The sequence below is a fragment of the Vidua macroura genome, chromosome 4 (genome assembly GCF_024509145.1).
Source record: "Vidua macroura isolate BioBank_ID:100142 chromosome 4, ASM2450914v1, whole genome shotgun sequence".
Classification (NCBI taxonomy): domain Eukaryota; kingdom Metazoa; phylum Chordata; class Aves; order Passeriformes; family Viduidae; genus Vidua; species Vidua macroura.
The window spans coordinates 27,412,035-27,430,680 of NC_071574.1; the positions used below are offsets into that span (position 1 = coordinate 27,412,035).

At 38.1% G+C, this 18,646-nt stretch overlaps 1 protein-coding gene across 1 annotated transcript; it reads left to right on the forward strand.

Annotated features, from left to right (window-relative positions):
- Window positions 1-672: 672 nt before the first annotated feature.
- LRIT3 (leucine rich repeat, Ig-like and transmembrane domains 3) lies at window positions 673-13,118 on the forward strand. The gene is made up of 4 exons (XM_053976313.1): window positions 673-788; window positions 2,056-2,534; window positions 10,633-10,938; window positions 12,055-13,118. Exons 1-4 carry the CDS (start codon window positions 673-675, stop codon window positions 13,116-13,118), a joined length of 1,965 nt encoding a protein of 654 aa, XP_053832288.1.
- The last annotated feature ends 5,528 nt before the right edge of the window (window positions 13,119-18,646 follow it).

Sequence of the window (18,646 nt, forward strand, 5' to 3'; positions counted from 1 at the left end):
TAATTCCTCATCACTTCTAAGTTGATATTATGTTTATGTAGGTCTGATGTTTAATTTTCAAGAAGCACCTTTGTCAGTATGAGCAATGGATTTATTCAGGGTGAAAAAGATGACTGTATAGATTTAGCTTCAACTATTATGTGTGTGTGCATATGCAGTTTGGCTTTGCAGTGTAAAACTTAAACCATATTTGTATTTTTGGCAAAACCCTGTTTTTACGGGATTTTTTAAAAGCTCTGGAATCTAAGCTTCCTATTAATTTGCCATTTGCAGTATTAAAGAAAATGCCATGCAATATCCTCATGGTGTACTAGATTTCCTTCAGGAACCTTGGAACACTTCATAGAGAGTATAATATATGCACTGCCGCTTAAGAGAAAAAAAGAGATATTTTATTACACTAACTTTACAATCTACATATTAAAACAACCTTGGAACATGGTTGGATGTGATTTGAAGCAGAGTGTGTTCTGACAGACTAAAGAGTGAGCTGGTTTAACTGATGGCATTCAGGATACATTTGAAGGTTAAGCAACTACAGATCTGGGCTAATCTGTTGTAATCTGCTGTTACTAAATGGATGGCTACATTCACATTTGTAGCACACTGCTCATGAGTGCCTAGGAATAAAACTTTCACATTTCTTTATGTCAGTTCTTCTGGGAGGAAACCATGTATCTGTTTATTTGCTTTTACCTCCTTATGAGTTTTTTTGAAGAAGTTCATGGCTTTTGTCCTTCACAATGCACTTGCGTTTACCATGGCAGAAGTGATGGCACTGGAATAAGGTATATATTTTATTATTTGTTATATAGGGTGATTTATAAGGAAAAGGGTTGAAGAAATTGGAGATAACATTCTCAGTCATTGCAAATTATTTCTAGCATAGTTGCAATGAAGGCATATTTTACATTAAAGTTCTATGGCTAACAGCAATCCTGAACAGGAGCAGATGGTGATTATGGCTTTGTACTTAACAAATAGCTACTCTAAATCTTCATTTTATGCAGGAGGCCATTTCTTTCTGCTCTATGACATTCCTACTATTGCAATGTCCTTTCTATTTCTACAAACTAGTTAACTAGTGCAAGGTGGTCGTGGTTTAAATAAATACAGTAGTTTCTTTTTTTTTTTTTTTTTTTAAATCCGCAGTAAATAATGTAATTTTTGATAGTAAGGAGGCTAATTTGAAATGTGGTGACCTGGTATTGTCATGTCAATTTTAGGAGATACTCTTTGTCATTCCTATTTTTATGTCACAGGCTATCTGGTATAAAGTTGCATAAGGAAAAAGCAAAATAGAGGAATACTCTAGAGAAAAGGGGAGAAAATTAAGGAGAGATTTATTGAAGGCAGGGGAATCTTCAAGCTAGTATGTGCAAACAATATACCCCAAAGAAATTTTTTCCTGAAATCAAATAACTGAAAATGCTGAGAAATCCCATTTCAGTGAAATCATTGTAAGCAGAAAGTTCTTTTCATCTCTATAAAGCAAGTAATTTGTACATAGACATCAAAAAGAGGGCCAGAAAGCTCTTCTTTACTGAATTTTCTTTGGTATATTTTCAATTTCCAGTCTATTCTGAAAAGTACAGAAAATACTTTGAATTTTCATCATACAGAAAAATTAGAGATTAGTGATCTTAATTTTGAATTTTAATAATTTAAATTAGGGGGTATGCATTTCCCACTTGAGATGCATGCATGTATTATCCCTTGTGCAATGGCTTCTGTCTTTCAGTTGTCAGTAGAGTGAGGGGTGGATAGAGGGTGGTCCTTATATACTTTAGGATACAGCAATTCTAGGTTCCATGTGAAAGGATCATTTCTGGTTTGTATTCTTTTTGTTGTTAGACACTCCATGTTTGTGGAGTTTGTTCAGCTTTTAAATGCAGAGGACTGTTCTTGATTTCCGTGTTCTTTGTCCTGGTAGTAGTGTTGCAGAAAGTGACAGTATCTGCATTTAAATCGGAAATTCAAATTTCTGGTAAATAAATGCAAATATGTGTCTCTCTCTTTTTTTTTTCTTTTTTTTTTTTCCTTCCCTGTTGCTAGGTCTGTACTCTGTAATGACCCTGACATGTATGAGATCCCTGTGAATGTTCCTGTGGATACTGTAAAACTTCGTATAGAGAAAACTGTCATACGAAGGATTCCGACTGAAGCCTTTTACTACCTGGTAGACCTCAAATACCTGTGGGTCACTTACAACTGTGTAGCCAACATTGATATCAGCAGCTTTTATAACTTGAAACAGCTGCATGAGCTGAGGCTGGATGGTAATCTGCTTTCAACTTTCCCTTGGGAATCCCTGGCAGAGATGCCCAATTTACGGACTCTTGATCTCCACAACAACAAGTTGACCAGCATTCCTGCTGATGCTGGCCGCTACCTGAGAAACCTCACCTACCTGGACCTATCCAGCAACAAGCTGACCACCTTGCCATCAGACCTCATGGACATTTGGCCCCCCTTCTCAGGAGCCATCGTGTCCAAGACCACAGACATTCTGGTGACACAGAGAGTAATCTTGGGTATGTGGAACAGCCTATCTCATTCCTTACTAAAATATACCTGAACATAAAATTGTGAGTGGGAACAGTTAGGGGACCAGCCTAGGATTCAGGAGAGGGGGTTTTACCCAGCTCACTATTGTGGTTTGCTCTGTGGTCATTTATATATTTTCTACTGGTAACAGAAAACTATAAAATGATGATAGTGACCTCCACGTGTGTTGTTACGTCAAAGCTATAAAACTGAAGTAAAAGCTATGAGAAGCCAGTTTGCAGGAATACAGGCCATTCAGTAGCTATATAAATACAGGACTTATACATTATGTTTCTGGTGACATTTCCCTCATCTTTGTATATGTTTGCAACTGTAAGCATGTCCATTTGCACCTGCTTTTTTCCAGAGTCTCCCAAGCCAAGGAAGCAGCTAGAGCTGATGCTCTTATAAATCCTGACACAATGCTGCAGATAGTGTTGTTGGTGGCTCAGAATAGGGCAGCTCTGGTCTCCCTGGGACCTCTGTTGACCTTGCATTACTCTAAAGCTGGCTGATCATCCTGAAGTTTTTAGTAATTTACGTATTGAATATGAGAGAGAATAGGAGTCTGATCCCTATATATTCACTTTTTATAGTGTTTAAGGTAAGTATTTAAGAATAATTTTGCCAGACTCTGATTTTTTTCATAATTTGATCCCCTTCTCTAGTATGCAATTGCATCAGTTCTGTTTGTGGCATTGTGCTTTATCTGACACTTTATCTCCACTTCCTAGTCTTGCCAGGGTAACCCCTTTCTCTTCTTCAGTCTCGAGCTGGAACAGTTCTATCAATACTGTTCTTTTCTATCCCTGTTTACAGAGAAATGCATATTTTGATGTGCATATTTCGATGTGTTTGTAGTGCAGCAGGTGGAAGGGAGGAAAACCAGCTGGCTGTATCTACTGCAGTAATTCTATAAGCAGTGGTAAAGATCTGTCCTGCATTGTACCGCCCAATATTTCCAATTTCTTGATCTAAACTCCCAGTATTCAGTGTCCATTTGTTCAGCTGCTTTGTTTCACAGCAGAAGCTGCAGCTTGAAACTCTCATTCTCTTATATTTTATATAAGCAACTTAATAGATGCAAGTAGGCTGCATGACTTCATAAGTATGGTTAGGCTTGCATCATTAAAGGTTTTTTGTTTATTCAGGACTAAAAACTGTAAAAGTCCATCTCAGTTCTCCTTTCCCTGTTCCCACACTGAAGACTACAGGAGGCTGTAAAATGGGAGCTGATTGTGCTAGATCCCTTCATGATCTTATGTGGGAGTTCCAGAGGTTAATTGGTTTCCTTGTCTTATATAGCCCTCACCACTTCAGGCAAAACAAAAGGAACTAAGAAAAAAAAATAACCCCCAACACAAAAAAAACCACCAAAAAAATCTTAAACCCTCATACACTCTTCTCTCCCCTTAACTCTGGGAATCATCTGCAGGCTTCCTTGGTGCAGGCACTTTCCCAGCCTCCTGTAGTCCTGGCAAACCCTCTGGTGCCAGCATTGAGTTCTTTGAAGGCTTGAGATACAACCTTTGGACCATTTTCTATTATGAACTACAACTGGGTTTTAACACAGCCCTCAAGAGAGGAACATACACAGGGTTGAAACAGAACCTTGCTTCTATTTTTTTTTTTTAATGTTAGGTGCTAAGGGAGGCTCTGTGCAGCCATTATAGATTTGCACCTGAGAATACAGAATGCCAGGTGGTACTTTCCTTGTGTTATATTGAGTAAATTTACCTTGGGTAAGCTGTGAATGAATTAGCTGAATTCTTTTTTTATTCATGGACATCCTAGTTTTATGATGAGTTTATCCCAATGCAGACAGACAGTGCTTGCTATATGAAAAACTTTATAGTGAATAAGAAAACATCCCCTTTCTCTGGAGATTAGAAAGTGCAATGCTCTTTATGTCTTGGGTTATTTTGACAAGTTTATTTAGACTCCATTGGGTATTCGTGCTTCCTTTATGATGGCCCTCCTTTCTCCTGGGCTTGCTGGAGCCTGAGAAAGAAGTGCATCCCATAGATATTCTCCTCCTCCTCTGAGCTACAGATGGGGATCACAGAGATCCGTGGTCAGGAAGGACCTAGCCTGCAGGGACACAGATCCAGAGGGGCTGAGCCATTCTGGTAAAGTCAGTGCTGTTCTTAAATCTGTGGCCAGACCACCCCAGAGCCTTCCATGGTCACCTCCTCCAGTGCTTATCTATCAGGGTAGTGAGAAAGTTTCTCCTAATATCTAACCTCAATCTCCCTTACTGCAAACTAAGCTGATTACCTCTTGTCCTACAGGGCATGCACATACAGAAAAACTAATCACCATCTCTTATAGTAAGCTTTGATTGTCTTTCCTTCCCTGTTTGCCATCCTAACTAAGCACACAATTTCTTTCACCTGCTTCTAATATAATGTGAAGGTTTTTGTGGGGTTGTTTGTTTGGTTGATTTATGTTTGATTTGGGGTTTTTTGTTTGGTTTGGTTTTGTTGGGTTTTTCATTTGTTTGGTTTGGCATTTCTTTTTTTTGCTGTGTGTGGTATTTTAATTTTCTTTTCATTTTCCACAGTAGTTACTGGTTCCCTTTGGACACCTTTAGGTTTAAAAAAATGTTTCACTTAAAATGTGATGCCCACAATTGCACACTTTGATGCTCAAGAGTGTCCTATGTGCTCCAGCCACTCTCTGTGGGAGCATTCAGCCTCACCTGTGTACCTACAGGGAACGATCACTGCAGCCAGAACTCTGCTGGAAGCTGAAACCCAGAATAAATAAATGCTGGTTTTGTCTAGTCAGGAAAACAGTAGTCAGATTCTAATTAGTGTAATCAATTATGACTTGAGCTGTCTTCTCTCCTGGTTCTGGCAAAACAAGATTGTCGTGTGTATGTAATTAGCTAGATCAAAACCAGTAAGGTCTTAAACAAATATGTTTGTGCAAATGTATTTTTTAACACCAGGAGGCAATTTTATCTTCGGTGTCTTGACTGAGCATCAAGACAGTTGCTCGTATGAGAAAGTTCAGGTTCCCCATGTTTACTTTAAGGACTCTTGGAGGAGCCAAAGGCTACTTTTGCCAGAGGACTGGCATGTTAACATCTCCCTATTCCCGTTAATAATCTCTGAAAAAGAGATTTGGGTTTTTTAACTACTTCCCACTGCATGATGTTCCTCTGTTTGTGCACTATGCTAAATTAAAGAGGGTTAGGGAATGATTCTTGGCCCTTTGGCCACGTGGCTCACTCTGGCTCTCATCCACACAGTTTAGGGCCAGCTCTCTTTAAAGCTGACAGTCTGTTCCACACTTAGTAAGATTTAGCCCTTGGTTCTCTGTGGGCTCTACAGGATGCTACAGTGGCTGTTAAATGTAATTCTGGGAATGGAGGTGTTTTTTCTTCTGTCTAACCTTCCTGAAGTTATGTGAGAATTGCATTGGAAATCATTCATCTGTGCTTTTGCAATATGAAATACCAGGGGTATGTTGTATGCCTGAAGGGCTGACAGACATGCAGAATAATTTGGAGGTACAAAACCTGCTGTACTTGCTTCAGGGGAAACAACAGGATAGAGAGCCATCCTTGGTGTGGTCTCATCCATAAGCCTTTCAGTGAGCGACCCCTGGAGTGCCAACTGTCCCTGGTCACATCTGGCTTTGTCTTGGAAAGCGGCCTTTGGATCAGCTCAGAACAAAGCTCTGGAGTGAGCTGAAAATTAAACAGTGCAAATGACTGGGGGACCAGTGTGTGAATTCATCTGGCCCTCTTGGTTACCTCTGGAGCCATAGCCTGATACTTCAATCCAAATCACAACTAAATTTCAGCACTGGCTGCTGTACAGAGATTTACATTTCTGGCAGGAATGATGGCAGTAGCATTTTCCATATGGTGGACTCTAGTGAGTCACTGACAGGAACAGAAGAGTCCAGTATTTGACAGAGTGGCAGTTGTGTGAGATCTTGCCTCTGTTGCATGCAGAGGTACCAAAAATTTGGAATACTGTAGGTTCATCAGGCTCCCACCTGTTATGCTGAGCCACTGGGTAGATATTGCTTTTTCTGAAACTGTGGTAGTCTGTTATTTTACAGTTGGTTCTTCTGTAGTAGGTTTTAATATTCCTAGTTATAAGTTTGTAATGGTTCAGTCTCTGTACCCCATTTGGCTTCCCTAATGGTTCAGTCCTGAGTTGTTTACCACAGTTTTCCCTGCCAAAATGTACGTCAATCCACATGTCAATCCACCTGTATGCCTCCCTTGTTCCCTTGTCTCACCCTTGTCTGTCAAAGATGGCACACTCCTTTGGTTCTAGAGTGTTCCCGGTCTTTCATCCCTTCCTCAGGGCAGAATTGGGTTGTGGGGCTTGCTCCCTCCCCATGTTGGCTTCTACTGGGGAGCCCTTACCCTGCACCCCTCCCCTAAAGCCCTCCTATTGGTCAAAGGCTGTGTCCTCCCCGTGTTCCCATCCCTATAAAAGTAGCCCCTTCAGGTTCAGATTGGGTTCACTTGCTCTGCCCTGACTTCGACATCAAACGCTTGGAGACTCAGACAAGTGTCCTTCCCTTATTCCTCTGCCTCAGTTTCCTCGTGCCCTGTGCCTCTGCTGTGCTGCCCACACTGCAGCAATCACCACCACCCACAACAGTCTCGGCAGAGACTCGGGGGCGGCCACGTGTGTGTCTGCCCTGCGGCCACCAGCGGGACAGCGAGCTGGCCAGCCTCCATCCCATGGCCACCGAGAGCCAGGCGCATGAAACTACTCCCTTAGCAATTGCCATGTGGTGAAAATGCTATGACAGTGTTGGATATAGAATTTACCATTTAGAACCATGGGTCAAAATGTGTAGGTTCAGTTGGAAAGAGCCTGGGGTAGGCTGGCCCAAACTGTGGTGAATATTTCTATCAGCCCAAAACTTGAATATTTTACATCTTGCTGTTTTGCAGCAACTGAAAATCAATGTGTTACATAAGCTATGGTCTGAGTCTGGTTACTGATTTACAAAGGAAATTTTGCTCATAGCTAAAGTTCATATTGACACAGCCTAGGGAGACCTGACTTACTGAGGAGACTACAAAAATGTGTGTACACAGACAGACATATACATAAGTTTGCCATTGTATGTGCAAGCATACATATAAATGTGTGAGAGTAAATATAAAATATGCTAAATCTAGAAGAAAGGGTTTTAGAGCAATTTATAATTAATAATTTATATTAAAATAGCACTGCATTGGTATTTTACAATGCATAAATATTTATCAATGTTTGTTTTACCTTGGCTAGTATTTCTTTCTCAGATCAACAAGCTGCCTTGATGTTTCTACAAAAGAATCCAGGCTTTATAAAGACATTCTCTGTCCTCAGATACGTGTGCCATCAGAGATTTATCATTAGTTTCATTTTTGCTTCTTAAGAAATTATTTCTTCTATTAAAGTTCCCTAATCTTTTCCATTTTCTAATTTCCCCCTCCCCTTTTAACCTTTTCTTTATTCTTTCACATGTTTGTTTCATTTCTAACATCTTGTCAGCACAAACTCTTGAATGAAGTTCAAAATGTAGTTTGGAAACTAGGTTTACATTCACATTTCTGTTCTCTTCAACACTAACTGAAGTATAATGAAATTCAGTGTTTTATCTTGCTTCCAACTCAATAGCACTTTCATCTTTTCATTTTGAGAATTCACATAACTTGGTGATTTACAATGGCTAGAAAAAAATGTGAATACTGTCAGATATTGGCAAGACACAGATAAACTGAGGGGCTGTGCTGTGGGGACAAGGAAGGAACTCACGTAGCTGTATCTATTATATATATTTGTATAAATCCTGCTTCTTCGGGCAGTTTCATTGGGAAACATGATGGATGGGGAAGATGAAGTGGCTGACTGACATAACTCTTCCTTTGCCCTGCACTCTGGTGGTCAAACCTGTGTCCCAGGCTGGACTAAACAACCATCCAATCTAAGTACTGTTCATTGTTGCTTCATCTTCCCTTTTATTTTGTCAATTTCTGGTACCTATTATAATGACTTTGGCTTTTCTTCAGGACACTGGGAGAATATAAAAGCTGTGTAGGTGTAGGTATATATATATATATATATATATATATATATATATATATATATATATATATGGCTCAGGAAAGTGGTGGAGTCACCATTCCTGGAGGTATTTAAAAGACATGTAAATGTGGAAATGTGGCACTCGGGGTCAATGGTTTAGCGCTGGACTTGGCAGTGCTGGATTAACAGTTGGACTAGATGGACTTAAGGGTCTTTTCTAAAGTTAAAACCAATAATAAACCCCTTCCTTTCCTCCAGTAAATTTCTTAACACAGTGAGGAAAATTGCGAGAAAGTGAGAAGAAAAAGAAAATTAACAGAGTATTCTGTCTGACTACAGAGCTTCCCTAATTGAAAAGATGTGCACAAATAGTTACATAGATGTGCTTGATTGAGCAGAATTTTTATAAGCACAAGCAGTTGATGTACCTAGATATAGAAAACACTCGGATAGTACCTTTTCTCCTTAGCAATATGTGTGTGAAGTTCACAGGCAAAATTTTTGTGTTTTGGAAAATTTTTTGAGGAAAAGCAGTTGCTGATACACTTTCCTTTGACTTCTCCTCCTCTGTTCCCACAAACAATAAGTAGTGAATAGATGTAAAATCTCTTCTGTCTGGAAGGGGTGAAATTGGATTGTGATGTCAAAGTCATGGAATCTCTTCAGGTCAAGTCTTGTTTTAAAGAGCAGGGATTAATTGGGGTTTACCATAGTTAACCAATCACTACCATTGTGCTTAAAATAACCTAATCTTGGTCTGGTGATAAAAGGAAAAAGTTGTTAATTATTCATGTATTCTTTCATATGCGGGTTTTTCCAGAACAGCCCATCATTTTTTCAATAGCTGTTTTGATGATTCTTAACAATACACTCTGAAAAATATTTGCAGGTGTTCAGGGCTCTTTTTTTCTTTCAATACTGGTTTGAATTACATGACTTGTTTATTGTACTGATCAGTAAATTCAGTAGCAATGGGTCCTTGCATACCATCCCTTGTTTCAGACCATAATTTTTTTTACTTGTAGTACTTTGAGAAAATGAGAAAGGCATATTCAAAAGTATGAGTCCAATAAGAAAGTACTTGAACTCCTGAGTGACATGCTGTGTTGTATTTTACCTGGTGAAGCCACTGTTGCTCTATGAAAGTCAACATAGTGGGGTAATCAATACCAGCTGAAGATTCAGACTGATATTCCTCAAAAATGGCTATCTCTTCCAACATTATAAATTCACAAAGAGGTAAAAGCTTCTAATTCATAGACTGGAAGCAAGAAGCAAATGTTATTGGCTATGACAGAAGAGAGATAGGGTTCTTGTGTGCCATCATAAAAATATTGTAGTCATTATGCTGTTTTGTGGTCCTTCCTATTTTCTACTCTTCTGTTATTCTTCTTGAATATATTTCATAGGCTGTAGTAAAGCCAACTTCTAGCAATACCGGTGTAGTTCAGAGCCAGGTAAAATTTTTTTTGGCCTAAAGCTTTTTCTCCTTAGCCTTTATCCATTTTTCTCAAGGGGCAGAGATGTCAGTGCAAGCTCTAAACCCTTAAATCATTGCATTCTCCTCAAGCATTGAAAAAAGGGTCAGGGAAGGTCAAGCTGTAAGAGCCCAGAGAAGGACTAAGAGCAGAGGAGAGTGACATGAAGCAAAGAGAAGCTGTCTTTCCAGGAGGCACAGACAGGTGAAAATGTATCATCAGTCATGGGACATCTTTTTGAAGTGGTTTTAAATGTGGTAGATAAATAGCAAAGTTAAGCACAGGTAATGCCAGCACATCACTATACTTCCATAAACTTCTGTGAAGAAGTTTAGCTTAATAAACATTCATACTGTTCTCCCTAACCTCTGAAAATATTCCCTCACCAATCAGCTGAACAAAAAACACAAGTTGGAAGATAAAAGATTAACTCAGAATAGGTCCAGGATTGTTCTTGATTGTATTTGGTGTTAGTCATGTGTCATACTGTGACCACAATATCCATATATTGACTGACAACAATTTTTTTTCTTTCCCTGCTTCCTTCCTTGCCTCAGGTTTTCAGGACAACCCATGGTTTTGTGACTGTCGCATTTCAAAGCTGATTGAATTTTCCAAAATTGTGGACACCTCCGTTGTACTTCTTGATCCATTGGTTTCGTGTAGTGGACCTGAGAGCCTGGCAGGAATCTTGTTCCAGAGAGCTGAGTTAGAGCAGTGTCTTAAACCATCTGTGATGACCTCAGCAACAAAAATCACCTCCCCGCTGGGCAGCAACGTCCTGCTACGCTGTGACGCCACGGGGTACCCCACACCACAGCTCACTTGGAATAGGTCAGACAATATTCCAGTGAGCTATACAGGTATAACTGCTCTTTTATAGGAAATGGGGGAACCAACAATTGTTGGGTTGCTTGTGCTTTGAGATCATTGTAACGATTAACAATGGACCATGTGTTGTGTCAAGCTGGCAATCATATCTGTGCAACAGCTCTTTTATAGGAAATGGGGGAACCAACAATTGTTGGGTTGCTTGTGCTTTGAGATCATTGTAACGATTAACAATGGACCATGTGTTGTGTCAAGCTGGCAATCATATCTGTGCAACAGCTGTTATGAAATTTTCTAGTTCTTGGTCTTAACAGGTTCAGCAGACTGTTTTGGTTGTGGATGTGGTCTGTTACAAGAACAATGTGTGTGGAAGGGTGAAATGGATGCAGTGGGGGAAGGATAAAGGGAAATGGAGTTTGGTTAGTTGGACCCTAACTCAGGAGCTTGAAAGTAGAAAGGAGATTTTTTTTCTGAAACCTCTGCTCAAAAATGTTCATGTTAAAAAAGCCAGTGAGGCCATAACTGAGCAACTTAAAACTCAGCATTGTAAACATAAAATTTTCCAAAATCATGTTTTCTGTGTGCAAATGATGCAAGGCATCATTGTCTGACATCATTCTAGCTGCTATGACAGATACTTATGTAGTAACTTCAGTGTAAAAAATGCTACTTGCTAATGCCAAGTAGTTGGCAGTTATCATAGGTCTGATGGAGGTAAGAGAACTGAAATATCTTAGGACAAAGGAAATTTCCAATAGCATTTTAAATGGGTAGCATGATAAGTGTCACAGGAAATCAGTGGATCTTGTATTTAAGAGTCAATAGCAGCTTTAAGACATTCGATTTCAATTTATGTGGTTTTGTTTTTCTTAGTGCAAACTATATTCTAATTACTCTAGACATTTATTTCCATTTTGACCCAAGCTGAGCACTTTTATTTAATAATAGACTATGACTGGGAATTCCATAGTTTGTTTTGGAAATTTGATTTTTTTTTTTTTTGTGGTTTTTTGACTGCTTGTGTTTCATTTTTAAAATTTTTAAAACCTGTAATTCCTTCTGGCAGAAAGGTAAGAAGTATTCTCATAATGTTTACTTTCTCTTTACTTCCCATTCATAATGTTTTTACTCTTTGCATTTTCCCATAGTAATTCAAGAAACTCCTGGAGAGGGTGTCAGGTGGTCCATAATGAGCTTGACAGGAATTTCTTACAAGGATGCAGGAGAATACAGATGTAAAGCCAAGAACTTGGCAGGAATGTCAGAAGCTGCTGTGACTGTCACAGTGGTTGGTGTAGTCACTACAACTGTGTCACCGCAGAAGTTTGGGAGGAAGCCAGAGGCTGAGAGGCAGAATACGACTCAGGAGGAATCCAAGCAGGAACCCGAGAGGACAACCACACCTCTTCCCATCAAACTGACCACCACAGCTCTGGTTAGCACTGAAAGATCAACCAGCATGACTTTTACTGACAAAAAGCAATCTAGGCTCATGTTAGATGGAAAGAAAGTTTCAAAGGCAGTGACAAATGGAAACAAAAAGCAGATTGGAGATTTAAGCAAAAAACATGAGGATACTTCATTGAATACAGCAGGTACAGCTGAGCAAAATGTTACTGTGAAGAACCTAAGAGTGATCAGTGAATCTGATGAAAGAGTGACCTTAACTTGGAAAACTGTCAATGCCACAGGCAATTCTGCTGTGACTGTGTTATACTCCAAGTATGGTGAGAAAGATATGTTGCCTCTCAGCACTGATTCTAACAAAAACAAAGTCACAATCGATGGTCTGCAACCTAGTACTCAATATATGGCATGTGTCTCACCCAAAGGCGTGCCACCGACAAAAGAGCAGTGTGTTGTTTTCTCCACTGATGGGTTAAATGATGAAAGCAGCTCTGAGTTTTCTATTCTGATAGTGGCCAGCAGTGCAGCATGTGTGGTTGTTTTACCTTTGATATTTTTCTTACTCTACAAAGTTTTAAAACTTCATTTGAAACCAAAATCTGCAAAGGAAGCTGAACTTGCAAAAGAGACTTATGTGCAATTTGAAACACTGTCGCTGAAGCCTCGAACACTGGGTGCAGGAGATCAGCTCTGGGCACGAAGGTACACAGATGAGTCAGAAAGACTTCTCCTTTGCTCAAGGTCAAGCATGGATTCTCAAATGACCTTCAAAAGTGAGGGCTCCAGGTCTGAGTATCTGTGCTGAACATGGGTGAGGGTGGAGATGAAATAAATAATAGGTAAAATTAATGCAAAATGGTGATGCTGCATCTGGAAGCAGGTTGACACTAGATGTTGGTCAGAACACGTTATCTGGTGTAATAGAGTCTTACTGGATGGTGGTGGATAGGAGGGAGAACAGAGGAAAAATGTTGCCTGTTTGTTTTCGTGATTTTGGATGTGAAGGAATGATGTTCTTCCAAAGAAAAATACAGCATGAAATGGCTGTATGGTTAAAGATATTTTTTGGTTTTACTAAAACATTCTGTTTTCTCTTCTCTCATTTTACCACATGATGTGCTAGTGGCATGTATCAAACATGAATCACAATCTTCTTGAAAGCCATGTAGTTCAATGTAATAAGAAAACAGTTTTAACTACTTCTATTGTGATCAAAACTTTATTTGAATATACAAGTTCTCTTCTGACATCAGCTTGTTCTTCAAGGTATCATACACCTGTTTGTACAGTATCTTGGGTTGAAGTATTCTCAGGCCAGTCAAGACAAAAGTCACAGTTTATGGGCTCTTGAGAGGTACAATACACATCGTATTGTCACTTTGCAGATGTTATTGCAAAGGGCAAAGAAGCTTCTTTAGTGTCCTAAAGCTCAGGTAAGCTGAGTAAATCTGAGAGACACTGGATAATTATATTACCTTACATCACATGATCTTATTGCAAAATCTCAGCCTTAGAATTTACTTGGATGTGTTTGTCTATATACCTCAATTTCAGAAATCTCTGTACAGAAAATTCTGATACTGTGTAATACAACACACGCTCTTATATTTAAATATATTACACAGATGTTGCACAGTATTATGTACTACACTGCAGTAATATAATACCTTTTGATGTTGAGAGCATGTTGGATGTGAAGTTTAATGAGCATAGTGAAAGTTAATTGTGAGTGTGCTTCCCCATGTTTAAATATCAGGAATTAATATTAACAATGAATTCAGAATTGCCTGTTAATGGTAATAATGAATAGTCTATTTTGAGGCTGCTTTTTTTAATGCCTGAAGTAAATAAGAGAACTTTTATTGTTCTAGGTTCAGATACTATATTTAGAAGTATGTATGAATTGTGAGCCACAGTTTTTCCTGAAAATTACAATTGTGTTGTTTTCTTGGACCTTTCTATACCTAGAGGAACTCTTTGTTTTGCTAGGAAATTGGGAATTGACATTTTCCAGAGGGAGAAATATTACTTAAAGCTGCAAACCAAAGCTTGGTTTGTCAACTTTCAAACAGTAGCATTTCTCATTGTCACTAATGTAGGATGAAATTTTGCCTACATCAGCTGGAATGCTGATGAGCTTATCTTGTAAGGCATAGTTTGGTGAGAGGTGTCAAAAAGCCTCTGATGCAAAATCATGTCAGGAAATGAACTACACCATGGTGTCCAGTGGCCAGGATTAGTAGAGTGAGTATTTGAGACTATGGGAGCTGTAATAAAGAAGCAGGTGGGATGTTCAAAAGTGCAAAATTAGCTTGCCTGCTTAGAATTATCCTTGGTATTCTTTTCTGTGTTGCAAGTATGTGTGGCTAAAAATCAGTCTTCTTTTTCCATGAATAATTTTGATTGTAATGAAAATGGTTTTAGCTTTCTAAGCTATTTTACTTCAGCAGGTTTTTTTTTTTTTGGGTTTTTTTTTTTTTTTTTCTAATTTAGGATTTTTTAGGGAAAAAAGATTCTCTGTGTCTCAAAACCAAGGTTCATCTGACACATTAATAACAAACCAAGTTTGAGCAGGACCTGAAGTGTTACAATACTTGCCTTCTATTTTCCTGATAGACAGTGTAGTTGGTAGTTGTTGAAGGTGTTTTCAACTAAAAACACCATGTTTTTTGTTAATGAGAACAATTGTTTTAACTTTTCTTTTTTTGTGTGGAGAGTATTTGATTTCAGGTTTCAAAGCTCTAAATCTAATTCTGGAGTTCAAAAGTGATACCACCTGACTTATAGGTGATACATCAATATATTGAACTGAGGTGGTGCACAGCTCATTGAAGAGAGCTCACTTGTGAATGTTAAATCTTTGGGTTTGACTAATCCTTTTGGAATTAGCATGTCCTAAAGTTAGAAATTAATCTCTGGCCACATGGGCTATCAGTGTGTCAAAGATGAAATTTACTATCAAGAGCATGTTCTTTCAAGAAAACATGTTATACATTCTTTTTTCCATGATTCCTGACACAAAAGAGTTACATAATCCAGACATGCTTCTGTAACTCATGTCAAAACACCAAATGTGCTGGGGAATTTTGGCAGAAATTTCACACAAAGGGCAAATCACACAATAAAGACATTTGTATCACCCAGAATTGGTTTAATTAAAGTGCTGAAGAAATACTTTGCTAACAGATGTAATTTTTATATTGTCAATTGTTAATGATGGAACCACTGTAAGATAGATTTTGTCACCCATAATCATTTGTATAATGTATTCTGAAATGCAGTACTGGATCAAGCATCGGTATGAACAGTGAGGATATAATCTGTGTAGGAAAATTCTGAGAGATTTTAGCCTGTGTTTATGTGTCGCCTTTCATACATTTTGCACTTTGTTTTCTGAATTCATCCTGCTTTTCTCAAAAAGGTTAGACATCTTTTTATACATTACCTACAATAGGTGTGTCCAAACTGGATGGTTAATGAAATAACTGAGTAATGTGAGATGAATTCTAAGTAAAGGTCATTTTTACTTAGAGTTTTAGTGAGCATGGTTCTTATCATAATACTTTTTCATACTTATCATATTAAGCCATAATATTGGCTTCAATGTGCACTTACTAAGCTAAACTTAAGGCATCTGTGCACCTATTTTAGTCCTTGCCATTGCTCACAGTGGGCTTTATATTCCTTGCACCATCATCAGATCATCATACTTTTCTCAGGGAGGGAATTAAGAGAAAAAACTCTTTAATGTGTAACATGAGAATGTCTGTAATAGCAAAAGCATTCACACTTGGACTATGCCTAGGGGGCTAAACGAAGGACATTTCAAACTCAATACCTTTTCAAAGAAGTAAGTAAAACAGAAGTTGTTTTCATGTGAAAATAAAAAATTGTTTTTATACAAGGCAGTGTGTTTGCCTGACCCTTTCGTCTTTGTTTATAGCTTTAGAAAACATGCAATGAGTGTAGCTGTGGGGACAAAAGGAAGTCTGAAAGGAAATGAGAGAAAGAAGGCTGAGAAACCACAGAAGAGTGATATCCTAGAGAATTCTGTGACTGTGTGCCACAATGTCCTTACTTGCAATTCTGCCACTTATGTGGCAAGCGTGCTGGGGCATCTGCAGACAGGTAAATGTAAAATGATGCTTGAAGATACTGCTAGATTATTACAATATTTGGAGCTCTACATGTGCCCAGTTTTGACAAGGTGGGGGAGCTATAAAACTGGAGTGTGGAACAGTGGAACTGGGGGAATTTGAAGAATGCACTTGAAGCTGGTCTTGTAGTCTGCTTGTGCCCCAGTGCAAGTTGTGAGAGGTTTTTGTAGACCACTGCCTTTAAACTGAAAAGGGATGAGCAGGTAGCTTATGAGTCTATTGCAAAAAAAGAGGGGTATGCATCAGCAACAGTTCTGGAGAGGCTCTGAAGCCAAGATATAATATATTACAATCATCCATCTTGATCTATGATTTTTTAAAAAACAACCAGTTTGTTAGATTTGTGGCTGGGAGGTAAACACAAACTTGAATCTGCTTCATGGCCAGAGATGAAATTTCAAAATGAACCTTTTTAAAATTATCTAACTGTGTGTAGATTGGAAACCTGCTGACCTGGATGCCTTCTCTCACGGAATTCATTACACTGGTCTAGGTCTTATAGGAAGCCACAGAAGCTCCAGGTCAGCATTGTCACGTTCCTTTGTTGAAAATGAGAAATTCTCCATAGAACAGTTGCTTTCTTCTTTATTTACAAATCACTGAAATTTTTTACTCTGAATTTCAAGATATCAGAGTTCCCTTCAGAATGGAGGCACAAATAATGTGTCATTTTGATATATCTGAAAGATTCCCTTGATAAACAGAGGAAAATCAAGCTGAAATATCAGTCTGAAACAACCAGTATGAAGGAGATTTTTTTTTTAACAAAGCTGTATTTTTCATAAGTGTTCAAGATGAGATACATTTCAAGCAAAAAGGCAGAAAGCAGCTATGAACAAAAGGATATAATATTTTCAAATATAGAAGTAACTGCACTTTTCTCCATTTTCTGTTTTTTATGAAATAACATCCTAACCTAATGTTTAAAAAAAAAAGAATGTAGAATTGCTGCAGCAAGATCAATAGCACCTGCCAGGTATATATTTTAAGTATATTTGTTCTAACTTCAGGTCTGGTATTTCTGAAAGACCCTTGATTGACTTAAGAGTATTATGAAAGGAGCTGACTGTGCAAACAACTACAACTAACCTCTCATAAAAATGGAATATCAGTTTACTGACAGTGTATGAATGTCTACATTTTGCAGAAGAGGCTCTGACAAGAAAATACTTTATTCTAAAGCATGATGAGCTATCAAATATTTTACTGAAATATCTTCTTTTTTAAGGAGGAGGCAAAGGAATTTAGTAGTGGTGTGTTTTTTTTTTTTTTTTTTTTTTTTTTTTTTTTTTTTGGTGTCTTTTTTTTTTTTTTTTTTTTTTTTATGAAATTTGAAAAGTTCAGGCATTTTCTGCTAAGGCCTCTGGTATGGGCTGCTGGCACTTGAGAATGCTACTGGACTAGATGGAAAGTAAGAACAATCCAAAATGACAATTACTAGTATATTTGGTGCAACTCTAGTTTAAATTCAATATGTTGCTTGTTTGGTCAAGTAAATGAATATTTTGTTGGCTTTATCTTTTTTTAGTATTTTTATTCCTTTAGACATACCGTTGAAGAAAACTCAAATTTCTCTAATACTTCAAAAAGTAAATTCATGAACAAATCTCTAGATCAGGTTCTTGCTTGTCTCTCATTTATTCTTTCTAGTTTAGTATTGTTTTGGAAAAGAGGAACAAAACACTATGTATAGTCTACTTTGTATTATTTTCCAGTCTCTAAAACAGTCACACCTTTGTTGAAGAAAAAGGAAATTAAATCCAATACTCATAAGTACTAGTTTTTGTAAGAACCTGATTTAATTAATGATGATGAAATCTAATGCCATGGACTGATTGGATGGACTACTGAGTCGTGTGTCTTGAATTTTTTCCTGCTAATATTTGGCCAAATGTTTGAGACTCCAAAAATAACTTGGACCAATTATATTTTTTGTTTTATAGCCCAGTTCCTTGTGTTTAAGATCATGTGGAAGTTAAATCACAGAGAGAGAAAGAAGACAATATAAGCGTACAGTAAACAGGCAGCTGCATAGCATGGCAAACTAAACTCTCTTTTAATGTTATTTTTCTCTTTGCATAGAGCCTTCTTCAATGTTAACTAATCCTGCAGTGTATTGCTTGCTTCAGATTGCACATGAATGACATTACCTGTGGGTATTTTTCCACAGCATGCT

Coding starts and splice junctions, on each gene's coding strand:
- LRIT3 (XM_053976313.1), top strand. CDS start 673: ATGTATCTGTTTATTTGCTTTTACCTCCTTATGAGTTTTTTTGAAGAA. Junction 789..2,055: donor AGTGATGGCACTGGAATAAG/GTATATATTTTA, acceptor CCCTGTTGCTAG/GTCTGTACTCTGTAATGACC. Junction 2,535..10,632: donor GACACAGAGAGTAATCTTGG/GTATGTGGAACA, acceptor TCCTTGCCTCAG/GTTTTCAGGACAACCCATGG.